Source organism: Oncorhynchus masou, chromosome 15 (genome assembly GCF_036934945.1).
Source record: "Oncorhynchus masou masou isolate Uvic2021 chromosome 15, UVic_Omas_1.1, whole genome shotgun sequence".
Classification (NCBI taxonomy): domain Eukaryota; kingdom Metazoa; phylum Chordata; class Actinopteri; order Salmoniformes; family Salmonidae; genus Oncorhynchus; species Oncorhynchus masou.
The window spans coordinates 58543985-58567010 of record NC_088226.1 but is presented as its reverse complement, the minus strand read 5'-3'; the positions used below and the strand labels follow the sequence as shown (position 1 = coordinate 58567010).

The 23026-nt window shown below is 46.2% G+C and overlaps 1 protein-coding gene across 2 annotated transcripts in view; it reads left to right on the top strand.

The window, feature by feature from the left end:
- LOC135556547 (plexin-B2-like) overlaps positions 1–23026 on the top strand; it is a 270152-nt gene that overhangs the window by 206433 nt on the left and 40693 nt on the right. For both annotated transcript variants that reach the window (XM_064989839.1, XM_064989841.1), the window contains 7 exons: positions 8817–9964; positions 10223–10411; positions 11787–11912; positions 12217–12317; positions 17083–17209; positions 17544–17700; positions 17979–18090. In XM_064989839.1, the coding sequence (XP_064845911.1) occupies positions 8819–9964; positions 10223–10411; positions 11787–11912; positions 12217–12317; positions 17083–17209; positions 17544–17700; positions 17979–18090 (1958 nt within the window). In that variant the 5' untranslated portion in view covers positions 8817–8818. The remainder of the gene's footprint in view (positions 1–8816; positions 9965–10222; positions 10412–11786; positions 11913–12216; positions 12318–17082; positions 17210–17543; positions 17701–17978; positions 18091–23026) is intronic.

Sequence of the window (23026 nt, the reverse complement as noted above, 5' to 3'; positions counted from 1 at the left end):
ATACCATGGTCTATCATTGAGAGAGGCTGGTCAAAGAGTCCAGCCTAATACCGTGGTCTATCATTGAGAGAGGCTGGTCAAAGAGTCCAGCCTAATACCATGGTCTATCATTGAGAGAGGCTGGTCAAAGAGTCCAGCCTAATACCATGGTCTATCATTGAGAGGCTGGTCAAAGAGTCCAGCCTAATACCGTGGTCTATCATTGAGAGAGGCTGGTCAAAGAGTCCAGCCTAATACCGTGGTCTATCATTGAGAGAGGCTGGTCAAAGAGTCCAGCCTAATACCATGGTCTATCACTGAGAGGCTGGTCAAAGAGTCCAGCCTAATACCGTGGTCTATCACTGAGAGGCTGGTCAAAGAGTCCAGCATAATACCGTGGTCTATCACTGAGAGGCTGGTCAAAGAGTCCAGCATAATACCATGGTCTATCACTGAGAGGCTGGTCAAAGAGTCCAGCCTAATACCGTGGTCTATCACTGAGAGGCTGGTCAAAGAGTCCAGCATAATACCATGGTCTATCACTGAGAGGCTGGTCAAAGAGTCCAGCATAATACCGTGGTCTATCACTGAGAGGCTGGTCAAAGAGTCCAGCCTAATACCATGGTCTATCACTGAGAGGCTGGTCAAAGAGTCCAGCCTAATACCGTGGTCTATCACTGAGAGGCTGGTCAAAGAGTCCAGCATAATACCGTGGTCTATCACTGAGAGGCTGGTCAAAGAGTCCAGCATAATACCATGGTCTATCACTGAGAGGCTGGTCAAAGAGTCCAGCCTAATACCGTGGTCTATCACTGAGAGGCTGGTCAAAGAGTCCAGCCTAATACCGTGGTCTATCACTGAGAGGCTGGTCAAAGAGTCCAGCATAATACCATGGTCTATCACTGAGAGGCTGGTCAAAGAGTCCAGCCTAATACCGTGGTCTATCACTGAGAGGCTGGTCAAAGAGTCCAGCCTAATACCATGGTCTATCACTGAGAGGCTGGTCAAAGAGTCCAGCATAATACCATGGTCTATCACTGAGAGGCTGGTCAAAGAGTCCAGCCTAATACCGTGGTCTATCACTGAGAGGCTGGTCAAAGAGTCCAGCATAATACCATGGTCTATCACTGAGAGGCTGGTCAAAGAGTCCAGCCTAATCTCAGACGGTCAACCGTGGCTTCCATTATCTGGAATTTTCAACAAACCAACAGGTAAGTTGGTTTCACAAGGGCTTCTTCTATCATTACTGTTGCTATAGGCCACCAGTCCCAATGCAAATACACATGTTGTATTTGTTGTATTTTTGTTCCTCTAAAGGACACAACGTCTTTCTCCCTCTTGGGGAAGAGGAAAGCTCCTCAGTGAAGACCAAGAACATGCCATTGTAGGATTGGTCATTGCTGACAATGCAATAAAACTGAGAGAAATGCAGAACAGAATTGTGGAGGGCAACCTGATATTTCAGTGTGGAAAGCATCAGCCTGCTCAAACTCTGACCAAACACAGAGTTGGAATGAAACAGTTGTACACAGTTTCTTTTGAAAGGAACAGTGAGCATGTCAAGGTACTCCGGCACCAATACGTCCAGGTATGGTCTATCCAATATGTCTTGTTCTATAGTGAGATTTACTCTATGCTACTCTACATGTTAACCTGGGTTACAGTACATACAGTAGGACATACTGAAAAGCACTTACACATACTGTGTTTGATTTCTTTCAAAGAGTAATGGAGTTGGAAGAAAATCAGACCCCACATGAAATAATTTATGTAGACGAGGCAGGGTTTGACCTGGCTAAAACACGTCGACGGGGAAGAAACGTCATTGGGAAAAGGGCCACCGTTTATGTGTTGGGTCAGAGAGAAGCAAATATTGCAATGTGTGCTGCAAGTGCTGGTTTGGTGCTGGTTTGGTCCTGCAGGCCATTTATTTTTTTTATTTTACCTTTATTTTACTAGGCAAGTCAGTTAAGAACAAATTCTTATTTTCAATGACGGCCTAGGAACAATGGGTTAACTGCCTGTTCAGGGGCAGAACGACAGATTTGTACCTTGTCAGCTCGGGGGCTTGAACTTGCAACCTTCCAGTTACTAGTCCAACGCTCTAACCACTTGTTGAACCAAAGGCCATGTATGTTGGATGTGTTGTTGAACCAAAGGCCATGTGTGTTGGATGAGTTGTTGAACCAAAGGCCATGTATGTTGGATGTGTTGTTGAACCAAAGGCCATGTATGTTGGATGTGTTGTTGAACCAAAGGCCATGTGTGTTGGATGTGTTGTTGATCCAAAGGCCATGTATGTTGGATGTGTTGTTGAACCAAAGGCCATGTATGTTGGATGTGTTGTTGAACCAAAGGCCATGTGTGTTGGATGTGTTGTTGAACCAAATGCCATGTGTGTTGGATGTGTTGTTGAACCAAAGGCCATGTATGTTGGATGTGTTGTTGAACCAAAGGCCATGTATGTTGGATGTGTTGTTGAACCAAAGGCCATGTATGTTGGATGTGTTGTTGAACCAAAGGCCATGTATGTTGGATGTGTTGTTGAACCAAAGGCCATGTATGTTGGATGTGTTGTTGAACCAAAGGCCATGTGTGTTGGATGTGTTGTTGAACCAAAGGCCATGTGTGTTGGATGTGTTGTTGAACCAAATGCCATGTGTGTTGGATGTGTTGTTGAACCAAAGGCCATGTATGTTGGATGTGTTGTTGAACCAAAGGCCATGTATGTTGGATGTGTTGTTGAACCAAAGGCCATGTATGTTGGATGTGTTGTTGAACCAAAGGCCATGTATGTTGGATGTGTTGTTGACCCAAAGGCCATGTATGTTGGATGTGTTGTTGAACCAAAGGACATGTGTGTTGGAGGTGTTGTTGAACCAAAGGCCATGTATGTTGGATGTGTTGTTGAACCAAAGGCCATGTGTGTTGGATGTGTTGTTGAACCAAAGGCCATGTGTGTTGGAGGTGTTGTTGAACCAAAGGCCATGTGTGTTGGATGTGTTGTTGAACCAAAGGCCATGTATGTTGGAGGTGTTGTTGAACCAAAGGCCATGTGTGTTGGAGGTGTTGTTGAACCAAAGACCATGTATGTTGGTGTTGTTGATCAATGGCAGCAACTTCATGTTGCTAATAAAGCTTTTACTGCAGCATTTCTGTCACTTACTATTTTTTCTACTGTACATTGTACAGATGACTCATTTACTTTTAGATAGTATGTTGCCAAAAATGCACACATTTGACATTCAAACAAAAAATGTAGAGTGGTTTACAGTAAAAGGAAACTGAATTATAAAAAACAATGGATTTCATTTTGTCTATTGTCTGCAGGTAGAACTGAAACATGAAATACAGTTTTTGTAATGCCATCAAATGTTAGTATTTTGAAAGTCGTTGTGCTTTGATTGACTATACGTTACTCTTGGATAGAAAACATGTGCTAGTGTTTTGACAGAATGATTAGATATTGAGTCGGGTTTGCCGTGTTTTGATAGTTAATGTATATAGAGAAAGTTTATTTGCATTTTTTAAATGAAGACTTTTTCTATTTGGCTAATTGTGTGTTGCTATGGCTATGTTAAGAGTTTAGAAAAAGTATCTTAAGTATAGGTAAACGCTTGTTAGCAATTGTAAAAAAAAAAAAACTGTAACCACAGCATGGGCAATCAGCAGCAAGGGAGGAGGATGCCGTTTGCCTCCTGCTGTTTGCAAGTGTGTGGCTGTTTTTGTGTATCAAAGGACGCTGTGTGATCTTATTCCCCCACTAAACAAAGTAACCGGCTTACTGAACATATTGTATTTCCTCTTGCTAAAAGGAGAAGAGAAAGAACATGATGAATGTTTGCCAAGATCTGTCGACAGACTGCCATTGTTCAGTTTCTAAGTACGGCCTTATTCTATTCAGCAGTGGGAGTTCCTCTGTAAAGTGTATCCATAAATTCAATCAAATCTAACAATAAAGCATCTTTGTTAAACTTGGTTACCCACATGAAAGCAATTCTATAGTATACCATGGTAAAAATACTATAAAATCAAATGTTATTTGTCACATAGTGGCGTTGAACGTTGAGCTGTAGTCAATGAACAGCATTCTCACGTAGGTGATCTTTTTGTCCAAGTGGAATAGGCCAGTGTGGAGTGCAATAGAGATGGCGTCATCTGTAGATCTGTTTAGGCGGTATATGAATTGGACTGGGTCCAGGGTGTCTGGGATGCTGGTGTTGACGTTAGCCATGACCAGCCTTTCAAAGCATTTTGTGGCTACAGATATAAGTGCTTCGGGGTGATAGTCATTTAGACAGGTTACCTTGGTGTCTTTGGGCACAGGGACTATGGTTCTCTGCTTTATACATGAAGGTATTACAGACTGGGTCAGGGAGAGGTTGAAAATGTCAGGGAAGACACTTGCCAGCTGGTCAGAGCATGCTCTGAGTACACTTCCTGGTAATCCGTCTGGCCCTGCGTCCGTGTGAATGTTAACCTGTTTTAAAGGTCTTTCTCATATTGGCTACGGAGAGGGTGATCACAGTTTATGCTCTCACGCATGGTTCAGTGTTGCTTGCCTCGAAGCGAGCATAGAAGGCATTTGGCATCTGGGTTAGTGTCCCACCTCTACAAAGTGGCAGCTCTAGCTTTTAGCTCAGTGCGGATGTTGCCTGTAATCCATGGCTTCTGGTTAGGTTATGTACGCACGGTCACTGTGGGGACGACGAAGTCGTCAATGTACTTTATAATGAAGCCGGTGACTGATGTGGTAAACTCCTCAATGCCATCAGATGAATTGTGGGACATATTCCAGTCTGTGCTAGCAAGACAGTTCTGAATCTTAGCATCCGGTTCATTGGACCACATCCGAATTGAGCATGTCACTGGTACCTCCTGTTTGACTTTTTGCTTGTAGGCAGGAATCCGGAGGAAAGAGTTAATGTCAGATTTGCCAAATGGGAGGGTGAGAGAGAGCTTTGTATGTGTTTATTTGTGTGTATTAAAGGTAATCTAGAGTTGCACAGGTGACATGCTGGTAGAAATAAGGTAAAACAGTTTTACATTTTCCTGCATTAAAATCCCCGGACCATGAGAAACGACGGCTCTGGCTGAGCATTTTGTTGTAGGTTAATGGCCAGCATCGATTTGTGCTGGTAAATAAACAGCTTTGAAAAATATAGATGAAAAGTATCTTGGTAAATAGTATGGTCTGCAGCTCATCATGAGGTATTTTAACTCAGGTGAGCAGAACCTCGAGACCACCTTAATATTAGAGATCACGCACAAGCTGTTGTTAACAAAGATACACACGCCCAAACCCTTGAGTTTACGAGACAATTCTGTTCTATCCTGCTGATGCATAGAAAAACTAGCTATATTTATATTAACAATGCCGTTGTTCCGCCACGACTCTGTGAAGCATAGGATATTACAGTCGTCCTGTATATCGTAGTTTCATCCGGCTGCCCCCACGTCGTCCTGTATATCGTAGTTTCATCAGGCTGCCCCCACATCGTCCTGTATATCGTAGTTTCATCAGGCTGCCCCCACGTCGTCCTGTATATTGTAGTTTCATCAGGCTGCCCCCACGTCGTCCTGTATATCGTAGTTTCATCAGGCTGCTCCCACGTTGTCCTGTATATCGTAGTTTCATCAGGCTGCCCCCACGTCGTCCTGTATATCGTAGTTTCATCAGGCTGCCCCCACGTCGTCCTGTATATCGTAGTTTCATCAGGCTGCTCCCACGTCGTCCTGTATATCGTAGTTTCATCAGGCTGCCCCCACGTCGTCCTGTATATCGTAGTTTCATCAGGCTGCTCCCACGTCGTCCTGTATATCGTAGTTTCATCAGGCTGCTCCCACGTCGTCCTGTATATCGTAGTTTCATCAGGCTGCTCCCACGTCGTCCTGTATATCGTAGTTTCATCAGGCTGCTCCCACGTCGTCCTGTATATCGTAGTTTCATCAGGCTGCCCCCACGTCGTGTATATATCGTAGTTTCATCAGGCTGCTCCCACGTCGTCCTGTATATCGTAGTTTCATCAGGCTGCCCCCACGTCGTCCTGTATACCTTAGTTTCATCAGGCTGCCCCCACGTCGTCCTGTATATCGTAGTTTCATCAGGCTGCCCCCACGTCGTCCTGTATATCGTAGTTTAATCAGGCTGCCCCCACGTCTTCCTGTATATCGTAGTTTCATCAGGCTGCCCCCACGTCGTCCTGTATATCGTAGTTTCATCAGGCTGCTCCCACGTCGTCCTGTATATCGTAGTTTCACCAGGCTGCCCCACGTCGTCCTGTATATCGTAGTTTCATCAGGCTGCCCCCACGTCGTCCTGTATATCGTAGTTTCATCAGGCTGCCCCCACGTCGTCCTGTATATCATAGTTTCATCAGGCTGCCCCCACGTCTTCCTGTATATCGTAGTTTCATCAGGCTGCCCCCACGTTGTCCTGTATATCGTAGTTTCATCAGGCTGCTCCCACGTCGTCCTGTATACCGTAGTTTCATCAGGCTGCCCCCACGTCGTCCTGTATACCGTAGTTTCATCAGGCTGCCCCCACGTCGTCCTGTATATCGTAGTTTCATCAGGCTGCCCCCACGTCGTCCTGTATATCTTAGTTTCATCAGGCTGCCCCCACGTCGTCCTGTATATCGTAGTTTCATCAGGCTGCCCCCACGTCGTCCTGTATACCGTAGTTTCATCAGGCTGCCCCCACGTCGTCCTGTATATCGTAGTTTCATCAGGCTGCTCCCACGTCGTCCTGTATACCGTAGTTTCATCAGGCTGCCCCCACGTCGTCCTGTATATCGTAGTTTCATCCGGCTGCCCCCACGTCGTCCTGTATATCGTAGTTTCATCAGGCTGCCCCCACATCGTCCTGTATATCGTAGTTTCATCAGGCTGCCCCCACGTCGTCCTGTATATTGTAGTTTCATCAGGCTGCCCCCACGTCGTCCTGTATATCGTAGTTTCATCAGGCTGCTCCCACGTCGTCCTGTATATCGTAGTTTCATCAGGCTGCCCCCACGTCGTCCTGTATATCGTAGTTTCATCAGGCTGCCCCCACGTCGTCCTGTATATCGTAGTTTCATCAGGCTGCTCCCACGTCGTCCTGTATATCGTAGTTTCATCAGGCTGCCCCCACGTCGTCCTGTATATCGTAGTTTCATCAGGCTGCTCCCACGTCGTCCTGTATATCATAGTTTCATCAGGCTGCCCCCACGTCTTCCTGTATATCGTAGTTTCATCAGGCTGCCCCCACGTTGTCCTGTATATCGTAGTTTCATCAGGCTGCTCCCACGTCGTCCTGTATACCGTAGTTTCATCAGGCTGCCCCCACGTCGTCCTGTATACCGTAGTTTCATCAGGCTGCCCCCACGTCGTCCTGTATATCGTAGTTTCATCAGGCTGCCCCCACGTCGTCCTGTATATCTTAGTTTCATCAGGCTGCCCCCACGTCGTCCTGTATATCGTAGTTTCATCAGGCTGCCCCCACGTCGTCCTGTATACCGTAGTTTCATCAGGCTGCCCCCACGTCGTCCTGTATATCGTAGTTTCATCAGGCTGCTCCCACGTCGTCCTGTATACCGTAGTTTCATCAGGCTGCCCCCACGTCGTCCTGTATATCGTAGTTTCATCAGGCTGCCCCCACGTCGTCCTGTATATCGTAGTTTCATCAGGCTGCTCCCACGTCGTCCTGTATATCGTAGTTTCATCAGGCTGCCCCCACGTCGTCCTGTATATCGTAGTTTCATCAGGCTGCTCCCACGTCGTCCTGTATATCGTAGTTTCATCAGGCTGCCCCCACGTCGTCCTGTATATCGTAGTTTCATCAGGCTGCCCCCACGTCGTCCTGTATATCGTAGTTTCATCAGGCTGCCCCCACGTCGTCCTGTATATCGTAGTTTCATCAGGCTGCCCCCACGTCGTCCTGTATATCGTAGTTTCATCAGGCTGCCCCCACGTCGTCCTGTATATCGTAGTTTCATCAGGCTGCCCCCACGTCGTCCTGTATATCGTAGTTTCATCAGGCTGCTCCCACGTCGTCCTGTATATCGTAGTTTCATCAGGCTGCTCCCACGTCGTCCTGTATATCGTAGTTTCATCAGGCTGCCCCCACGTCGTGTATATATCGTAGTTTCATCAGGCTGCCCCCACGTCGTCCTGTATATCGTAGTTTCATCAGGCTGCTCCCACGTCGTCCTGTATATCGTAGTTTCATCAGGCTGCTCCCACGTCGTCCTGTATATCGTAGTTTCATCAGGCTGCCCCCACGTCGTCCTGTATATCGTAGTTTCATCAGGCTGCCCCCACGTCGTCCTGTATATCGTAGTTTCATCAGGCTGCCCCCACGTCGTCCTGTATATCGTAGTTTCATCAGGCTGCTCCCACGTCGTCCTGTATATCGTAGTTTCATCAGGCTGCCCCCACGTCGTCCTGTATATCGTAGTTTCATCAGGCTGCCCCCACGTCGTCCTGTATATCGTAGTTTCATCAGGCTGCCTTGCCGCCTTTCCCTTTCCAAGTAGTATTCTTCATCCAAATCAAGGTCAGTGATCGCTGTACTGATGTCCAGAAGTTCTTTTTGATAACAGGAAACTTTGGCGAAAACATTATGTAAAAAAAAAACAACCTCTCAGCGATTCACTGTGTTTTTGAAGACTATACTGTAGTATTCACTGTAGTGTTTTTGTGTCACGATGAAACACCTCTACATAGAGAAAAGGGGAATGTCCACTCACTCTTGTGCTGCTCCCATGTGATGTCTTAGGTGTCACCATCACAACATTTCAAGCAATATAGTGTGCATCACCCCAAATCCTCTCCTCTGTCTCTCCTCTCTTCTCAAGAGATGACAAGCTGGGTCCAGGCCGCTCTTCTTCTCCTCTGTCTCCTCCTGTTATGCCTGTCTGCAGCCGGGAACCAGCTGCAGGAGGAGGCGCTCCTGGACTTCTCCTCCATAACGCCCATCAACAACGTGGTTCAGGACCCCCGCAGCGGGCGCGTCTACCTGGGTGCCGTCAACACCATCTACCAGCTGGATGAGGCGCTGCGTGAAGAGGCCCGCACCGTGACTGGCCCCAAGGAGGATGCCCGCACCTGCACCCCGCCTGTCTCCACTCCGTACTGCCAGGACACCAAGCCCAGCCCTAATGTCAACAAGCTGCTGCTGGTGCACCCATCCAATGGCTCACTGATCGTCTGTGGGTCCCGCTACCGGGGAATCTGTTCCCTCCTCAACCTGAGCAACGTGGAGCAGCAACTGTACTACAGTGACTCTAAGGGGGAGAGGACTTATGTGGCTAGCATAGAGGACAGTGTAGCCGTGGTGGCCGTCATGTCTACCTACATTAATAAAGACGGCAACACCTTTAATGTGTTTCTGGTGGGAAAGGGCTACGGCAGCCTGGACAGCTCCAAACTCATCAGCACGCGCATCCTCCAGGACTACCGCGACTGGGTGGTATTCGAGAGCATCATCGAGGCGTCCACCGTGCAGGCAACACCCTTCGTGCCCAAGTACCTGCATGACTTCCGCCACGCCTTTAAGGAGGAGGGCTTTGTCTACTTCCTGTTCTCCAGGACCATGGGAAGCACCGATAACAAGAACTTCACCTTTGTGTCTCGACTGTGTGAGGACGACCCTCACTACTACTCTTACACAGAGCTGCAGCTCAACTGTGGCCCGGGGAACAGGTACAACAAGGTGCAGGCTGCCTATGTGGCGTCCCCAGGTAAAGAGCTGGCCCGGGGGATGACAGAGTCGGGTCAGTATGGTAAGGTCCTCGCCTGGCACAAGGTGCTGTTCATGGTGGCCAGCCCAGATGACGACGGCGCCGATTCGGCCCTGTGCATGTACCCTCTAAACACCATCAATGAGAGGCTGGTGGACATAATCAGTGCCTGCTACAGCGACTCGGGCAAGATCGCAGGCATCCCAGCTGTGGACATCCCCTACTCCTACAAGACAGACCAGTTCTGCACCTCCCATATCGACGTAAGTAGCTTAGCCTTTATCATCCACTTCAAAGGACCGAGACAGAAGAAACAGAGTCAGTGATTTTAAAAGAATTTCCCTTTCAATCAATAATGCAAATATATGACACCTTTGGTTTTCAGGCCCTTTGTTTCCAGTTTTTTATTTATTTTTGTCTGAAGGGATCCTGCTGGGTATATCTCTCCTCTCCTTGAAAAGATAGATTGATTTAAGGGATATAGTAGTTCTCTTATCTCTTAAATCTCGCTCCCTCTGCAGAAAGACACTCTGAACAACTATAAGTGTGGGGCGGACTTCCTTCCCTCTCCACTGGCCAGTAAGCCAGAGTTTGCCCTGCAGGCGAAGGCGGTCATCATCAGGAGGGGCCTGCTGACCGCTGTGGCCATCGCTGTGGAGAATGACCACACTATCGCCTTCCTGGGGAACAGCCTGGGAGAGGTGTACAAGGTAAGGAGAGGGTGGAATGGGATGTGTGGGAGTGGGTGGTTTTTGGAGGTGTGCAAGGTAATGTCTAGGGAAAGTGTACAAGGTAAGGGGCTAGGGGAAGAGTCGATGGTAAGGAGCTAGGGGAAGTGTACAAGTTAAGGGGCTAGGGGAAGAGTAGACGGTAAGGGGAAGTGTACAGGGTAAGGGGCTAGGGGCAGTGTACAAGGTAAGGGGCTAGGAGAGGATGCAATGATAGAGTTGTTGGTAGACAGATTATTTTGTTATCTGTGTTGTGCTCCATTGCAGGAGCCTAGCGTCTGTTGAGAAGGAGCCTAGCATATGTTGAGAAGGAGCCTAGCGTGTGTTGAGAAGGAGTCTAGCATATGTTGAGAAGGAGCCTAGCGTGTGTTGAGAAGGAGCCTAGCGTCTGTTGAGAAGAAGCCTAGCATATGTTGAGAAGGAGCCTAGCGTGTGTTGAGAAGGAGTCTAGCATATGTTGAGAAGGAGCCTAGCGTGTGTTGAGAAGGAGTCTAGCATATGTTGAGAAGGAGCCTAGCGTGTGTTGAGAAGGAGCCTAGCGTCTGTTGAGAAGGAGCCTAGCATATGTTGAGAAGGAGCCTAGCGTGTGTTGAGAAGGAGCCTAGCGTCTGTTGAGAAGAAGCCTAGCATATGTTGAGAAGGAGCCTAGCGTGTGTTGAGAAGGAGTCTAGCGTGTGTTGAGAAGGAGCCTAGCGTGTGTTGAGAAGGAGCCTAGCATATGTTGAGAAGGAGCCTAGCGTGTGTTGAGAAGGAGTCTAGCATATAATGAGAAGGAGCCTAGCGTGTGTTGAGAAGGAGCCTAGCGTCTGTTGAGAAGGAGCCTAGCATATGTTGAGAAGGAGCCTAGCGTGTGTTGAGAAGGAGTCTAGCGTGTGTTGAGAAGGAGCCTAGCGTGTGTTGAGAAGGAGCCTAGCATATGTTGAGAAGGAGCCTAGCGTATGTTGAGAAGGAGCCTAGCGTGTGTTGAGAAGGAGCCTAGCGTCTGTTGAGAAGAAGCCTAGCATATGTTGAGAAGGAGCCTAGCGTGTGTTGAGAAGGAGTCTAGCGTGTGTTGAGAAGGAGCCTAGCGTGTGTTGAGAAGGAGCCTAGCGTGTGTTGAGAAGGAGCCTAGCGTGTGTTGAGAAGGAGCCTAGCGTGTGTTGAGAAGGAGCCTAGCGTGTGTTGAGAAGGAGTCTAGCGTGTGTTGAGAAGGAGCCTAGCGTGTGTTGAGAAGGAGTCTAGCGTGTGTTGAGAAGGAGCCTAGCGTGTGTTGAGAAGGAGCCTAGCGTGTGTTGAGAAGGAGCCTAGCGTGTGTTGAGAAGGAGCCTAGCGTGTGTTTAGTGTTCTGTGTTGTTGTTTGTCTGGTTCTGCCTGGCAGGTTCATCTGACTGCCAACCCAGAGGTGTACAGTCAAGTGCCAGGGGACACCACAGGGAAACGCGTCAACAAAAAACTCTTCTTTGACACTAGCCACAGCCACCTGTATATCACCACTGAGAAAAAGGTACAGTCCTCCATTAGCGTTCTGTACAGACCTCCAGACAGGACTTCTGTTTGTCAGTCATTGTTATTGCTGTGGAGAGAGAAAGGGAAAGACCCTGTGTGTTAACTACAGCTAGAGGAAGTAATGTTGATACCGTTTGTGTTGTTGACTGCATGCTACTATAGATCATCAAGATTTTTAAGTGAATTTCAACGCTACAGACATTTCAGTGTTCCGATAAACCTCCAGTCTTGACATGTTTGTATCTCTAAGGTCCCACTGTAATGCTGTTTGTGTGGACTGTGTCTGTGCATTACTACTGTAGATCACCAGGGTGCCAGTGCAGACATGCCATCTGAAAACAGACTGCCAGTCCTGTGTGTCGCCATGGGACCCCTACTGTGGCTGGTGTGTTCTGGAGGGCAGGTAAGAAAAAACTTTATATAAACTCCCAAACATTTTATGGAGGGAACCAGATAAGCGTATATCTCAGAGCCATGTCCCTCTAAACAGAGCTAAATAGGGCCTGCCTCCATCAGCAGAGTGTAGATGTGTATTAAGAGTATCCTGTCGGTCTGTATCACCGCCTGGTACGGAAATTGCACCGTCCGCAAATGCAGGGCTCTCCAGAGGGTGGTGCGGTCAGCCCAACGCATTACTGAGGGCACACTAACTGCCCTCCAGGGCATCTACAGCACCTGGTGTCACAGGAAGGATGTTAAGATCATCAAAGACCTCAGCCACCCGAGCCACGGCCGGTTCACCCTGCTACCATCTAGAAGGTGGAGACAGTACAGGTGCTTCAAAGCTGGAACCGAGAGACTGATAAACATCTTCTATTTCCAGGCCATCAGACTGTTAAACAGTCATCACTAGTGGCATCCACCCAGTACCCTTCCCGGTTCCTGTCGGCTACCAACCGGTATTCTACCCTGCACCTTAGAGACTGCTGCCCTATTTACATAGAGTCATGTCTTTACTATGGATTAAATGTAATATGGCATGCTATTTTATCAAATCAATTCTCTGTAATTAATATTACCTGATTAAACTAATCATGTAAATGTAATTAACCTCTAGCGACGAGCAATCCCGTATCCGGGAGCGTAATCATAGCCTCAAGCGCATTACCATAACGCAACGTTTCCTATTCATGAAAATCGCAAATGAAATGAAATAAATATATTCAAACACAAGCTTAGCCTTTTGTTAACAACACTGTCATCTCAGATTTTCTAAATATGCGTTACAGCCAACGCTAGACAAGCATTTGTGTAAGGTTAGCATGGCATAATGCTATGCTAGGCTGTGCTGGCAGCAGGCAACATTTTCACAAAAATAAGAAAAGCAACCAAATTAAATAATTTACATTTGAAGAATTTCAGATGCTTTCACTCAGGAGACTCCCAGTTAGATAGAAAATGTTCCTTTTTTCCAAAAATAATATTTTTGTAGGCGAAAAACGTCACGTTTGTTCATCCTGCTTGGCTGAGAAATCGACAGAAAAATACTTAAACTATAATGCATTAGCATAACGCAACTTTTTCTATTCATGAAAATTGCAAATGAAATGAAATAAATATATTGAAACACAAGCTTCATCTCAGAAACAACACTGTCATCTCAGATTTTCAAAATATGCTTTACAACCAAAGCTACACAAGCATTTGTGGAAGAGTATTGATAGCCTGGCATAGCATTAAGCCTAGCATTCAGCAGGCAACATTTTCACAAAAACAAGAAAAGCATTCAAATAAAATAATTTACCTTTGAAGAACTTCAGATGATTTCAATGACGAGTCTCTCAGTTAGATAGCAAATGTTCATTTTTTCCAAAAATATTATTTGTGTTGGCGAAATAGCTCCGTTTTGTTCACCACGTTTGGCTAAGAAAAAGACCGGAAAATGTAGTCACTACAACGCCAAACTTTTTTCCAAATTAGCTCCATAATATCGTCAGAAACATGGCAAACGTTGTTTAGAATCAATCCTCAAGGTGTTTTTCACATATCTATTCGATAATATATCAGTCGTGGCAGCTGGTTTCTCATCAGAAGCAAACGGAAAAATACTGCAGCTGGAGATTGCGCAATAATTGCAACGGAGGACAGCAAGCGACCACCTGGTAGATGTAGTCTCTTATGGTCAATCTTCCAATGATATGCCTACAAATACGTCACAATGCTGTCGACACCTTGGGGAAGCGACAGAAAGCCAAAGCTCATTTGTAGCCCATTCACAGCCATATAAGGAGTCATTGGCATGAGGCGGTTTCAAAAAATGCGGCACTTCCTGATTGGATTCTTATCTGGGTTTCGCCTGTAACATCAGTTCTGTGGCACTCACAGACAATATCTTTGCAGTTTTGGAAACGTCAGAGTGTTTTCTTTCCAAAGCTGTCAATTATATGCATAGTCGAGCATCTTTTCGTGACAAAATATCTTGTTTAAAACGGGAACGTTTTTCATCCAAAAATTAAAATAGCGCCCCCTATATCCAAGAAGTTAACTAGATGTCGGGGCACCACGGAAGAATGTTTATAGCGCTGTTGTCTTCCGAATAGACTCTTAAAGATCTGGTGGTCTTTTATATCAATAGCAGTCAATTATTAATCGTCACCTTATTCAGCCTCATCTGAACGTCGTAAAATTCTTAAAATCGTCGTAAAATCTTCATGAACCCTGGTTAACAAGCTGAATCAGCAGTATAACATTTTTTATTTTTTATTTTACTAAATACCTAAATAATCACACAGAATTACATATACACAGGGATCATACATTGATTATTAATTATGTCATAAAAGAAAACGTCCCTAGTGGACGAAACTGATATGACAACTGGTTACACAAAGAAAGGGGGTTGGGTTTCAATGAAAGAGCGGGAAGACTAAAAACAAAAGGATTTGGGTCTCTATCGGACCCTGAGAAGCGTGTGTGGTAGAACGAATATGTTGTAGTATCCTGTCGTTCTGAAGAGATTGTCTGTCCTTTCCTCGGCCACGCACGTTTACAGCTGCTGCTGAAAACTCAACATCTAGGATGTATCACTTCTTTAGTGAATAAGAGTTCAACGTTCATACCAAGTTGCCGTACTCAGCTCATGCTATATTCTGGCTGGCGTAGTTGAAATTCTTCCTTCCAGCGTGCCGATCGTCACCTCCACGTTGAAATTAGCCCTTTTAAACGTAGGGACACTAGTCCTCCCGTCGTCGGGAACATAAGTTAATTTCGTTAGGTTGTAGTTGATATTAGCACTTTTAAACGTATGGACATCAGTCCTCACGTCATCGGGAACACAAGGTTGACTTTCGTCAACGGGCTTTTGTAGTGTGGGAGAGACGGTGTGCTTCATAGTTCTCAACCAATGTCTGTTCACTTGGGCAGGGCCACTGAGTGAGCATAGTTCACTTATGAAAACAATTCTCTCGTTTAGAAGCTAAAATTACATTTAATCTTTTCACAAATAGTTTTACATTTAAACATTTAAATTGCACAGCAATTCCATGTCAATCTGATAACTAGAATGTGATGACTTTCCAACATACAATTTATGTCATCCTATCATGAGTAATAATGTCTCAGACGACAACTGATCTGACATAATATTCTTTAAGTACCAATGGATACTTTCAACTGGTTGTATTTACTGACATATTAAAAGGTTGGGAACGGAACAATGTTATCATACTCTCTCTATGTTAACAAAGGGCTTTCCAAGAGACCATTTTGTAGAGTATGTAGTGGACATTTCCTGTATTTACCAAATCATGAGAGCAAACCATACACAAGTCAGAGTTATCATAAAGTCCATCTTTAATTATATGAGCTCCATCACAACCCTGTGACTCTCAGATCAATTCAGTGTCTATAAATGAATTCTCTGAGAGTGCTTACAAAACAGTTCTTAGTATCATTTATAGCCAAGACACACCCATCTCAACTCACATGACGAATAACAGATCTTAGGAACATTACAAAGGAAGACTTTACTTGAGAGAGGAGTATTCCATAGCCAGACAGCATTAGCTATAAATTATCGTTCAGTTTGCTCTCCTAAAACGAGGTTCTACTTCTCGTTCTTGGTACAACATAGTACCAAGACATTAGGATATATATATCAATTGTCATTTTAGACACTCCCATTCTGGACAAACTCACGGAGACACAGTGACTGGCACACAGACATTGTGGAGCCAAGAGATAATTGGTTCCCCCTCAATCAATCCATTCACATGGTTTAAAAGATATGTTTACATATGAAGACAAGCTTGACCTCTCCCCTCTCTGCGACCCAATTAACTGAAACCTGACAGAGAACAGATAACTGCAACCGGCCAACAGTATCATCCAAAAATAGACATTCTAATGACATATCTCACATAAGCATGCAATAAAAACAACAACACATTATCTATAAATGTTACCTAAATAATTCTGATTCCGCCATGACAAGTGGAGAGAGAAAAGGGGGAAAGGTATTTATGGGGTCATAAACCTCATCAACAGGGCAACGTGATGACAATAGAGTCCTTGAACACTGGTCACTTTAATAATGTTTACATACTGTTTTACTCACTTCATATGTATATACTGTATTCTAGTCAAGCTTCATCCTATATAACTATTGCTGTACACATCTTTCATATCCTGTCCAGATTGTCTACACACACCCTTATATACATGTATATATATACTGTATATTTATATTCCAGACTCGTTCTGATATTTCTTAATTTCTTTCTTTAAATTTATGGGGATTTGTGTGTACTGCTTTGTATTGTTAGGTATACTGCACTGTTGGAGCTAGAAACTTAAGCATTTCGCTGCACCTGCGATAACATCTGCTAAATATGTGTACACGACCAATAACATTTGATCTGATTTGATTGATCTGCTCCGTTTCAACAACCTGGGCCCTTCATAGTGTTTCTGCTTTACTTCTTCATTTCTGTGGCACTGAGAGAGCAGAGTATTTTTGTTAGAGCCATATAAGGAGAGCTGCGCTGTTCTATTGACTGTTATTTCTACAATACTGTTATCAGTACGTTAACCGATAAAACTCAAATGTGAGGTATTTTAATGACAGGAAATTACTGTTATTAAGAGGTCACTATGAGACAGGAATGAATGTGTAACAAGCAGACAAAATGGACAGAGAGAAGTGGCTGATGGGTGTTGGTGTTCTCCAGGTGTACCAGGAGGTCTGATTGCCGGCGAGCGGAGGAGAAGAACGGCTGGTTGTGGAGCCCCAAGCAGCAGTGTGTGAAGATCGTGTCCTTCAACCCACCCAACCTCAGCTGCAAAAAGACCCAGCAGGTAGTGTACTGTACGGGTTCTGGCAACAGCAGTAATCTCCCTCCTTGATAAGAAATAATAAGAATCAGTGACCCTCTGCTCTGAGACAATATGCACTCTATTGATCCTGCTCAGAAAACTGAAAACTGGCTTATTAAAACTGCGGAATGTGCTAGCGCTCAAAGAACCTCTGACTCTGCTCTCCTCCCCCTATCTCTTTGTCTCTCTCTCATTCATTATCTCTTTCTATTTTTCTTGCTTCCTGACTCTCATTCTCTCTATTTCTCACTCTTTCTCTCTTTTCTCACCTCCCTCTCTCGATGCCTCTCCGACTCTCTCTCTCTCTCTCTGTTAGGTGGAGATCAACGTGCCCTCCCTCCCCTCCTTCGGGCAGACAGACCGTCTGTGCTGTGTGTTCCCCTCCTCTATGAGTGACGCCACCATGTCCTCTGGCCAGGTCACTTGTGCCCTGCCCAACCCTGTCTCCTTACCATCCACACCTGAACACCAGGGTAGGTCATCACCCTCAGTCTCCACTGGCACTGCAGTAAGGCCAGGAGCTGTTCCTGACTACATGACCCGAACAAGAGAAACTTTGAGCTGTAGCTTCTTAAAGCCCAGAGTTGTTCCTGGTCAGGACAGGTGGTCAAGAAAACACTCCTGGCCCTACTCTGTTGCTTTCTTTCATTGACCTTGAAGGCTGTTTTTTGTATATGTTACATTCACTACAACCTGTATCGTCACCAATCACAATGACACTCATTCACCCTGTTCCTCTCTGTGCCTGTAGATTTCGTGGCGGTGCCCATTAAGATCTTTGTGAACGAGTCAGTGGAGCTGGCCACTAGGGAGTTCAATTTCTACAACTGTTCAGCTACTGTGAGGAAAGCAGAGAGCACACCGTGAGTTAACTAGCCCTCCTACTGTACTCTGGACTGTACTCTCTGGACTGTACTCTCCTACTGTACTCTCTGGACGGTACTGTCCTACTGTACTCTCCTTTTGTACTCTCCTACTGTACTCTCTGGACTGTATTCTCCTACTATACTCTCCTATTGTACTCTCTGGACTGTACTCTCTGGACTGTACTCTCCTACTGTACTCTCTGGACTGTACTCCTACTGTACTCTCTGGAAAGTACTCTCTGGACTGTATTCTCCTACTGTACTCTCATACTGTACTCTCTGGACTGTACTCTCTGGACTGTACTCTCTGGACTGTACTCCTACTGTACTCTCTGGAAAGTACTCTCCCACTGTACTCTCCTACTGTACTCTCATACTGTACTCTCTGGACTGTACTCTCTGGACTGTACTTTCTGGACTGTAATCTCCGGACCCTACTCTCCTACTGTACTCTCTGGACTGTACTCTGCCACTGTACTCTCTCACTGTACTCGCTGGAGTGTACTCCTACTGTTCTCTCTGGACTGTACTCTCCTACTGTACTCTCCCACTGTACTCTCTGGACTGTACTCTCTGGACTGTAATCTCCGGACCCTACTCTCCTACTGTACTCTCTGGACTGTACTCTGCCACTGTACTCTCCCACTGTACTCGATGGAGTGTACTCCTACTGTACTCTCCTACTGTTCTCTCTGGACTGTACTCTCCTACTGTTCTCTCTGGACTGTACTCTCTGGACTGTACTGTCCTACTGTACTCTCTGGGCTGTACTCTCCTACTGTACTCTCCTACTGTACCCTCCTACTGTACTCTCTGGACTGTACTCTCTGGACTGTGCTCTCCTACTGTACTCTCTGGACTGTACTCTCCTACTGTACTCTCCTACTGTACTCTCCTACTGTACTCTCCTACTGTACCCTCCTACTGTACTCTCCTACTGTACCCTCCTACTGTACTCTCCTACTGTACTCTCCTACTGTACCCTCCTACTGTACCCTCCTACTGTACTCTCCTACTGTACTCTCCTAATGTACTCTCTGGACTGCAATCTCCTACTGTATTCTCTGGACTGTACACTCCGGACTGTACTCTTCTACAGTACTCTCTGGACTGTACTCTCCTACTGTACTCTCTGGACTGTACTCTCCCACTCTTCTCTCCTACTGTACTCTCTGAACTGTACTCTCTGGACTGTACTCTCTGGACTGTACTCTCCTACTGTACTCTCTGGACTGTACTCCTACTGTACTCTCTGGAAAGTACTCTCTGGACTGTATTCTCCTACTGTACTCTCATACTGTACTCTCTGGACTGTACTCTCTGGACTGTACTCTCTGGACTGTACTCCTACTGTACTCTCTGGAAAGTACTCTCCCACTGTACTCTCCTACTGTACTCTCATACTGTACTCTCTGGACTGTACTCTCTGGACTGTACTCTCTGGACTGTAATCTCCGGACCCTACTCTCCTACTGTACTCTCTGGACTGTACTCTGCCACTGTACTCTCTCACTGTACTCGCTGGAGTGTACTCCTACTGTTCTCTCTGGACTGTACTCTCCTACTGTACTCTCCCACTGTACTCTCTGGACTGTACTCTCTGGACTGTAATCTCCGGACCCTACTCTCCTACTGTACTCTCTGGACTGTACTCTGCCACTGTACTCTCCCACTGTACTCGATGGAGTGTACTCCTACTGTACTCTCCTACTGTTCTCTCTGGACTGTACTCTCCTACTGTTCTCTCTGGACTGTACTCTCTGGACTGTACTGTCCTACTGTACTCTCTGGGCTGTACTCTCCTACTGTACTCTCCTACTGTACCCTCCTACTGTACTCTCTGGACTGTACTCTCTGGACTGTGCTCTCCTACTGTACTCTCTGGACTGTACTCTCCTACTGTACTCTCCTACTGTACTCTCCTACTGTACTCTCCTACTGTACCCTCCTACTGTACTCTCCTACTGTACCCTCCTACTGTACTCTCCTACTGTACTCTCCTACTGTACCCTCCTACTGTACCCTCCTACTGTACTCTCCTACTGTACTCTCCTAATGTACTCTCTGGACTGCAATCTCCTACTGTATTCTCTGGACTGTACACTCCGGACTGTACTCTTCTACAGTACTCTCTGGACTGTACTCTCCTACTGTACTCTCTGGACTGTACTCTCCCACTCTTCTCTCCTACTGTACTCTCTGAACTGTACTCTCTGGACTGTACTCTCTGGACTGTACTCTCCTACCGTACTTTCTGGACTGTACTCTCCTACTGTTCTCCCTGGACTGTACTCTCCTACCGTACTCTGGACTGTACTCTCCTGCTGTTCTCTCCTGCTGTTCTCTCTGGACTGTACTCTCCGGACTGTACTCTCCTACTGTAATATCTGGACTGTACTCTCCTACTGTACTCTCTGGACTGTACTCTCCCACTGTACTCTCCTACTGTACTCTCCTACTGTACTCTCTGGACTGTACTCTCCTACCGTACTCTCTGGACTGTACTCTCTGGACCTTACTCTCCTACTGTAATCTCTGAGCTGTACTCTCTGGACTGTACTCTCTAAGCTGTACTCTCCTGCTATACTCTCTGGACTGTACTCTCTGAGCTGTACTCTCCCACTGTACTCTCTGGGCTGTACTCTCCTACTGTACTCTCTGGACTGTATTCTATGGACTGTACTCTCCTACTGTACTCTCTGGACTGTACCCTCCTACTGTACTCTCTGGACTGTACTCTCTGACCTGTACTCTCATACCGTACTCTCTGGGCTGTACTCTCCTACTGTACTCTCTGGACTGTACTTTCTGGACTGTACTCTCTGGACTGTACTCTCCCACTGTACTCTCGGACTGTACTCTCCCACTGTACTCTCGGACTGTACTCTCCAGACTGTACTATCCTACTGTACTCTCTGGACTGTACTCTCCTACTGTTCTCTCTGGACTGTGCTCTCTGGACTGTACTCTCTGGACTGTATTCTCCTACTGTACACTCTGGGCTGTACTCTCCTACTGTACTCTTTGGACTGTATTCTATGGAATGTACTCTCCTACTGTACTCTCTGGACTGTACTCTCTGGTCTGTATACTCCTACTCTACTCCCTGGACTGTACTCCCTGGACTGTACTCTCTGGACTGTACTCTCTGGACTGTACTCTCTGGACTGTACTCTCTGACCTGTACTCTCTGACCTGTACTCTCATACTGTACTCTCTAGGCTGTACTCTCCTACTGTACTCTCTGGACTGTACTTTCTGGACTGTACTCTCCTACTGTAATCTCTGGACTGGACTCTCTTACTGTACTCTCTTACTGTTCTCTCTGGACTGTACTCACCAGACTGTACTCTCCTACTGTACTCTCTGGACTGTACTCTCCTATTGTTCTCTCCGGACTGTGCTCTGCTAGTGTACTCTCTGGACTGTACTCTCCTACTGTTCTCTCCTACTGTACTCTCCCACTGTACTCTCTGGGCTGTACTCTCTGGACTTTACTCTCCCACTGTACTCTCTGGACTGTATTCTCCTACTGTACTCTCTGGACTGTACTCTCCCACTGTACTCTTTGGACTGTACTCTCCCACTGTACTCTCTGGACTGTACTCTCCCACTGTACTCTCTGGACTGTACTCTCCCACTGTACTCTCTGGACTGTACTCACTGTACTCTCTGGACTGTACTCTCAGGGCTGTACTCTCTGGGATGTATTGTCTGGACTGTACTCTCTGGACTGTACTCTCTGGACTGTACTCTCCTACTGTACTCTCCTACTGTACTCTCCTACTGTACTCTCCTACTGTACTCTCTGGCCTGTACTCTCCTACTGTACTCTCTGGGTTGTACTTTCTGGTCTGTACTCTCTGGACTGTAATCTCCTACTGTACTCTCTGGACTGTACTCTCTGGACTCTACTCTCTGGACTGTACTTCCCAGACTGTACTCTCCTACTGTACTCTCTTGACTGTACTCTCTGGACTGTACTCTCCTACTGTACTCTCTGGACTGTACTCTCCTACTGTACTCTCTAGGCTGTACTCTCTGGACTGTACTCTCTAGGCTGTACTCTCTGGACTGTACTCTCCTACTGTACTCTCTGGATTGTACTCTCTGGACCTTACTCTCCTACTGTAATCTCTGAGCTGTACTCTCTGGACTGTACTCTCTGAGCTGTACTCTCCTGCTATACTCTCTGGACTGTACTCTCTTACTGTACTCTCTGGGCTGTACTCTCTGGACTGTACTCTCTGAACTGTACTCTCCTACTGTACTCTCTGGGCTGTACTCTCTGGACTGTACTCTCCTACCGTACTCTCTGGACCGCACTCTCTGGACCTTACTCTCCTACTGTACTCTCTAAGCTGTACTCTCCTGCTATACTCTCTGGACTGTACTCTCCTACTGTACTCTCTGGGCTGTACTCTCTGGACTGTACTCTCTGAACTGTACTCTCCTTCTGTACTCTGGACCGTACTCTCTGGACTGTACTTCCCTACAGTACTCTCTGGACTGTACTCTCCTACTATACTCTCTGGACTGTACTTTCCTACTGTAGTCTCTGGACTGTACTCTCTGGACTGTACTTTCCTACTGTACTCTGTACTCTCCTACTGGACTGTACCCTCTCATTGAAACACAGTCCTATCCCACTCTCTGTACTCTCCCTTTGACCAGACTCACTGGGTTTTAGTGCCGACAACCTTGATGGAAATGAATAGCTGCATGTGCACAAATGAGAGAAAGGTTTCTGTGTGTACATTCTGTGTGATGCATGAATGATACTGGGATTGAATGCACCTCTTGCATTTCCCCCCTTTTTTATTACCAACCAGAGGAAATTGCTTCAGTTTCCTTTTCATTAATCAAAAAATGAAAGTCGATCTCATAGGTATATGTGTTTTCTCTTTTGCTGCTTCGAGGGCTGTTTTTTCAT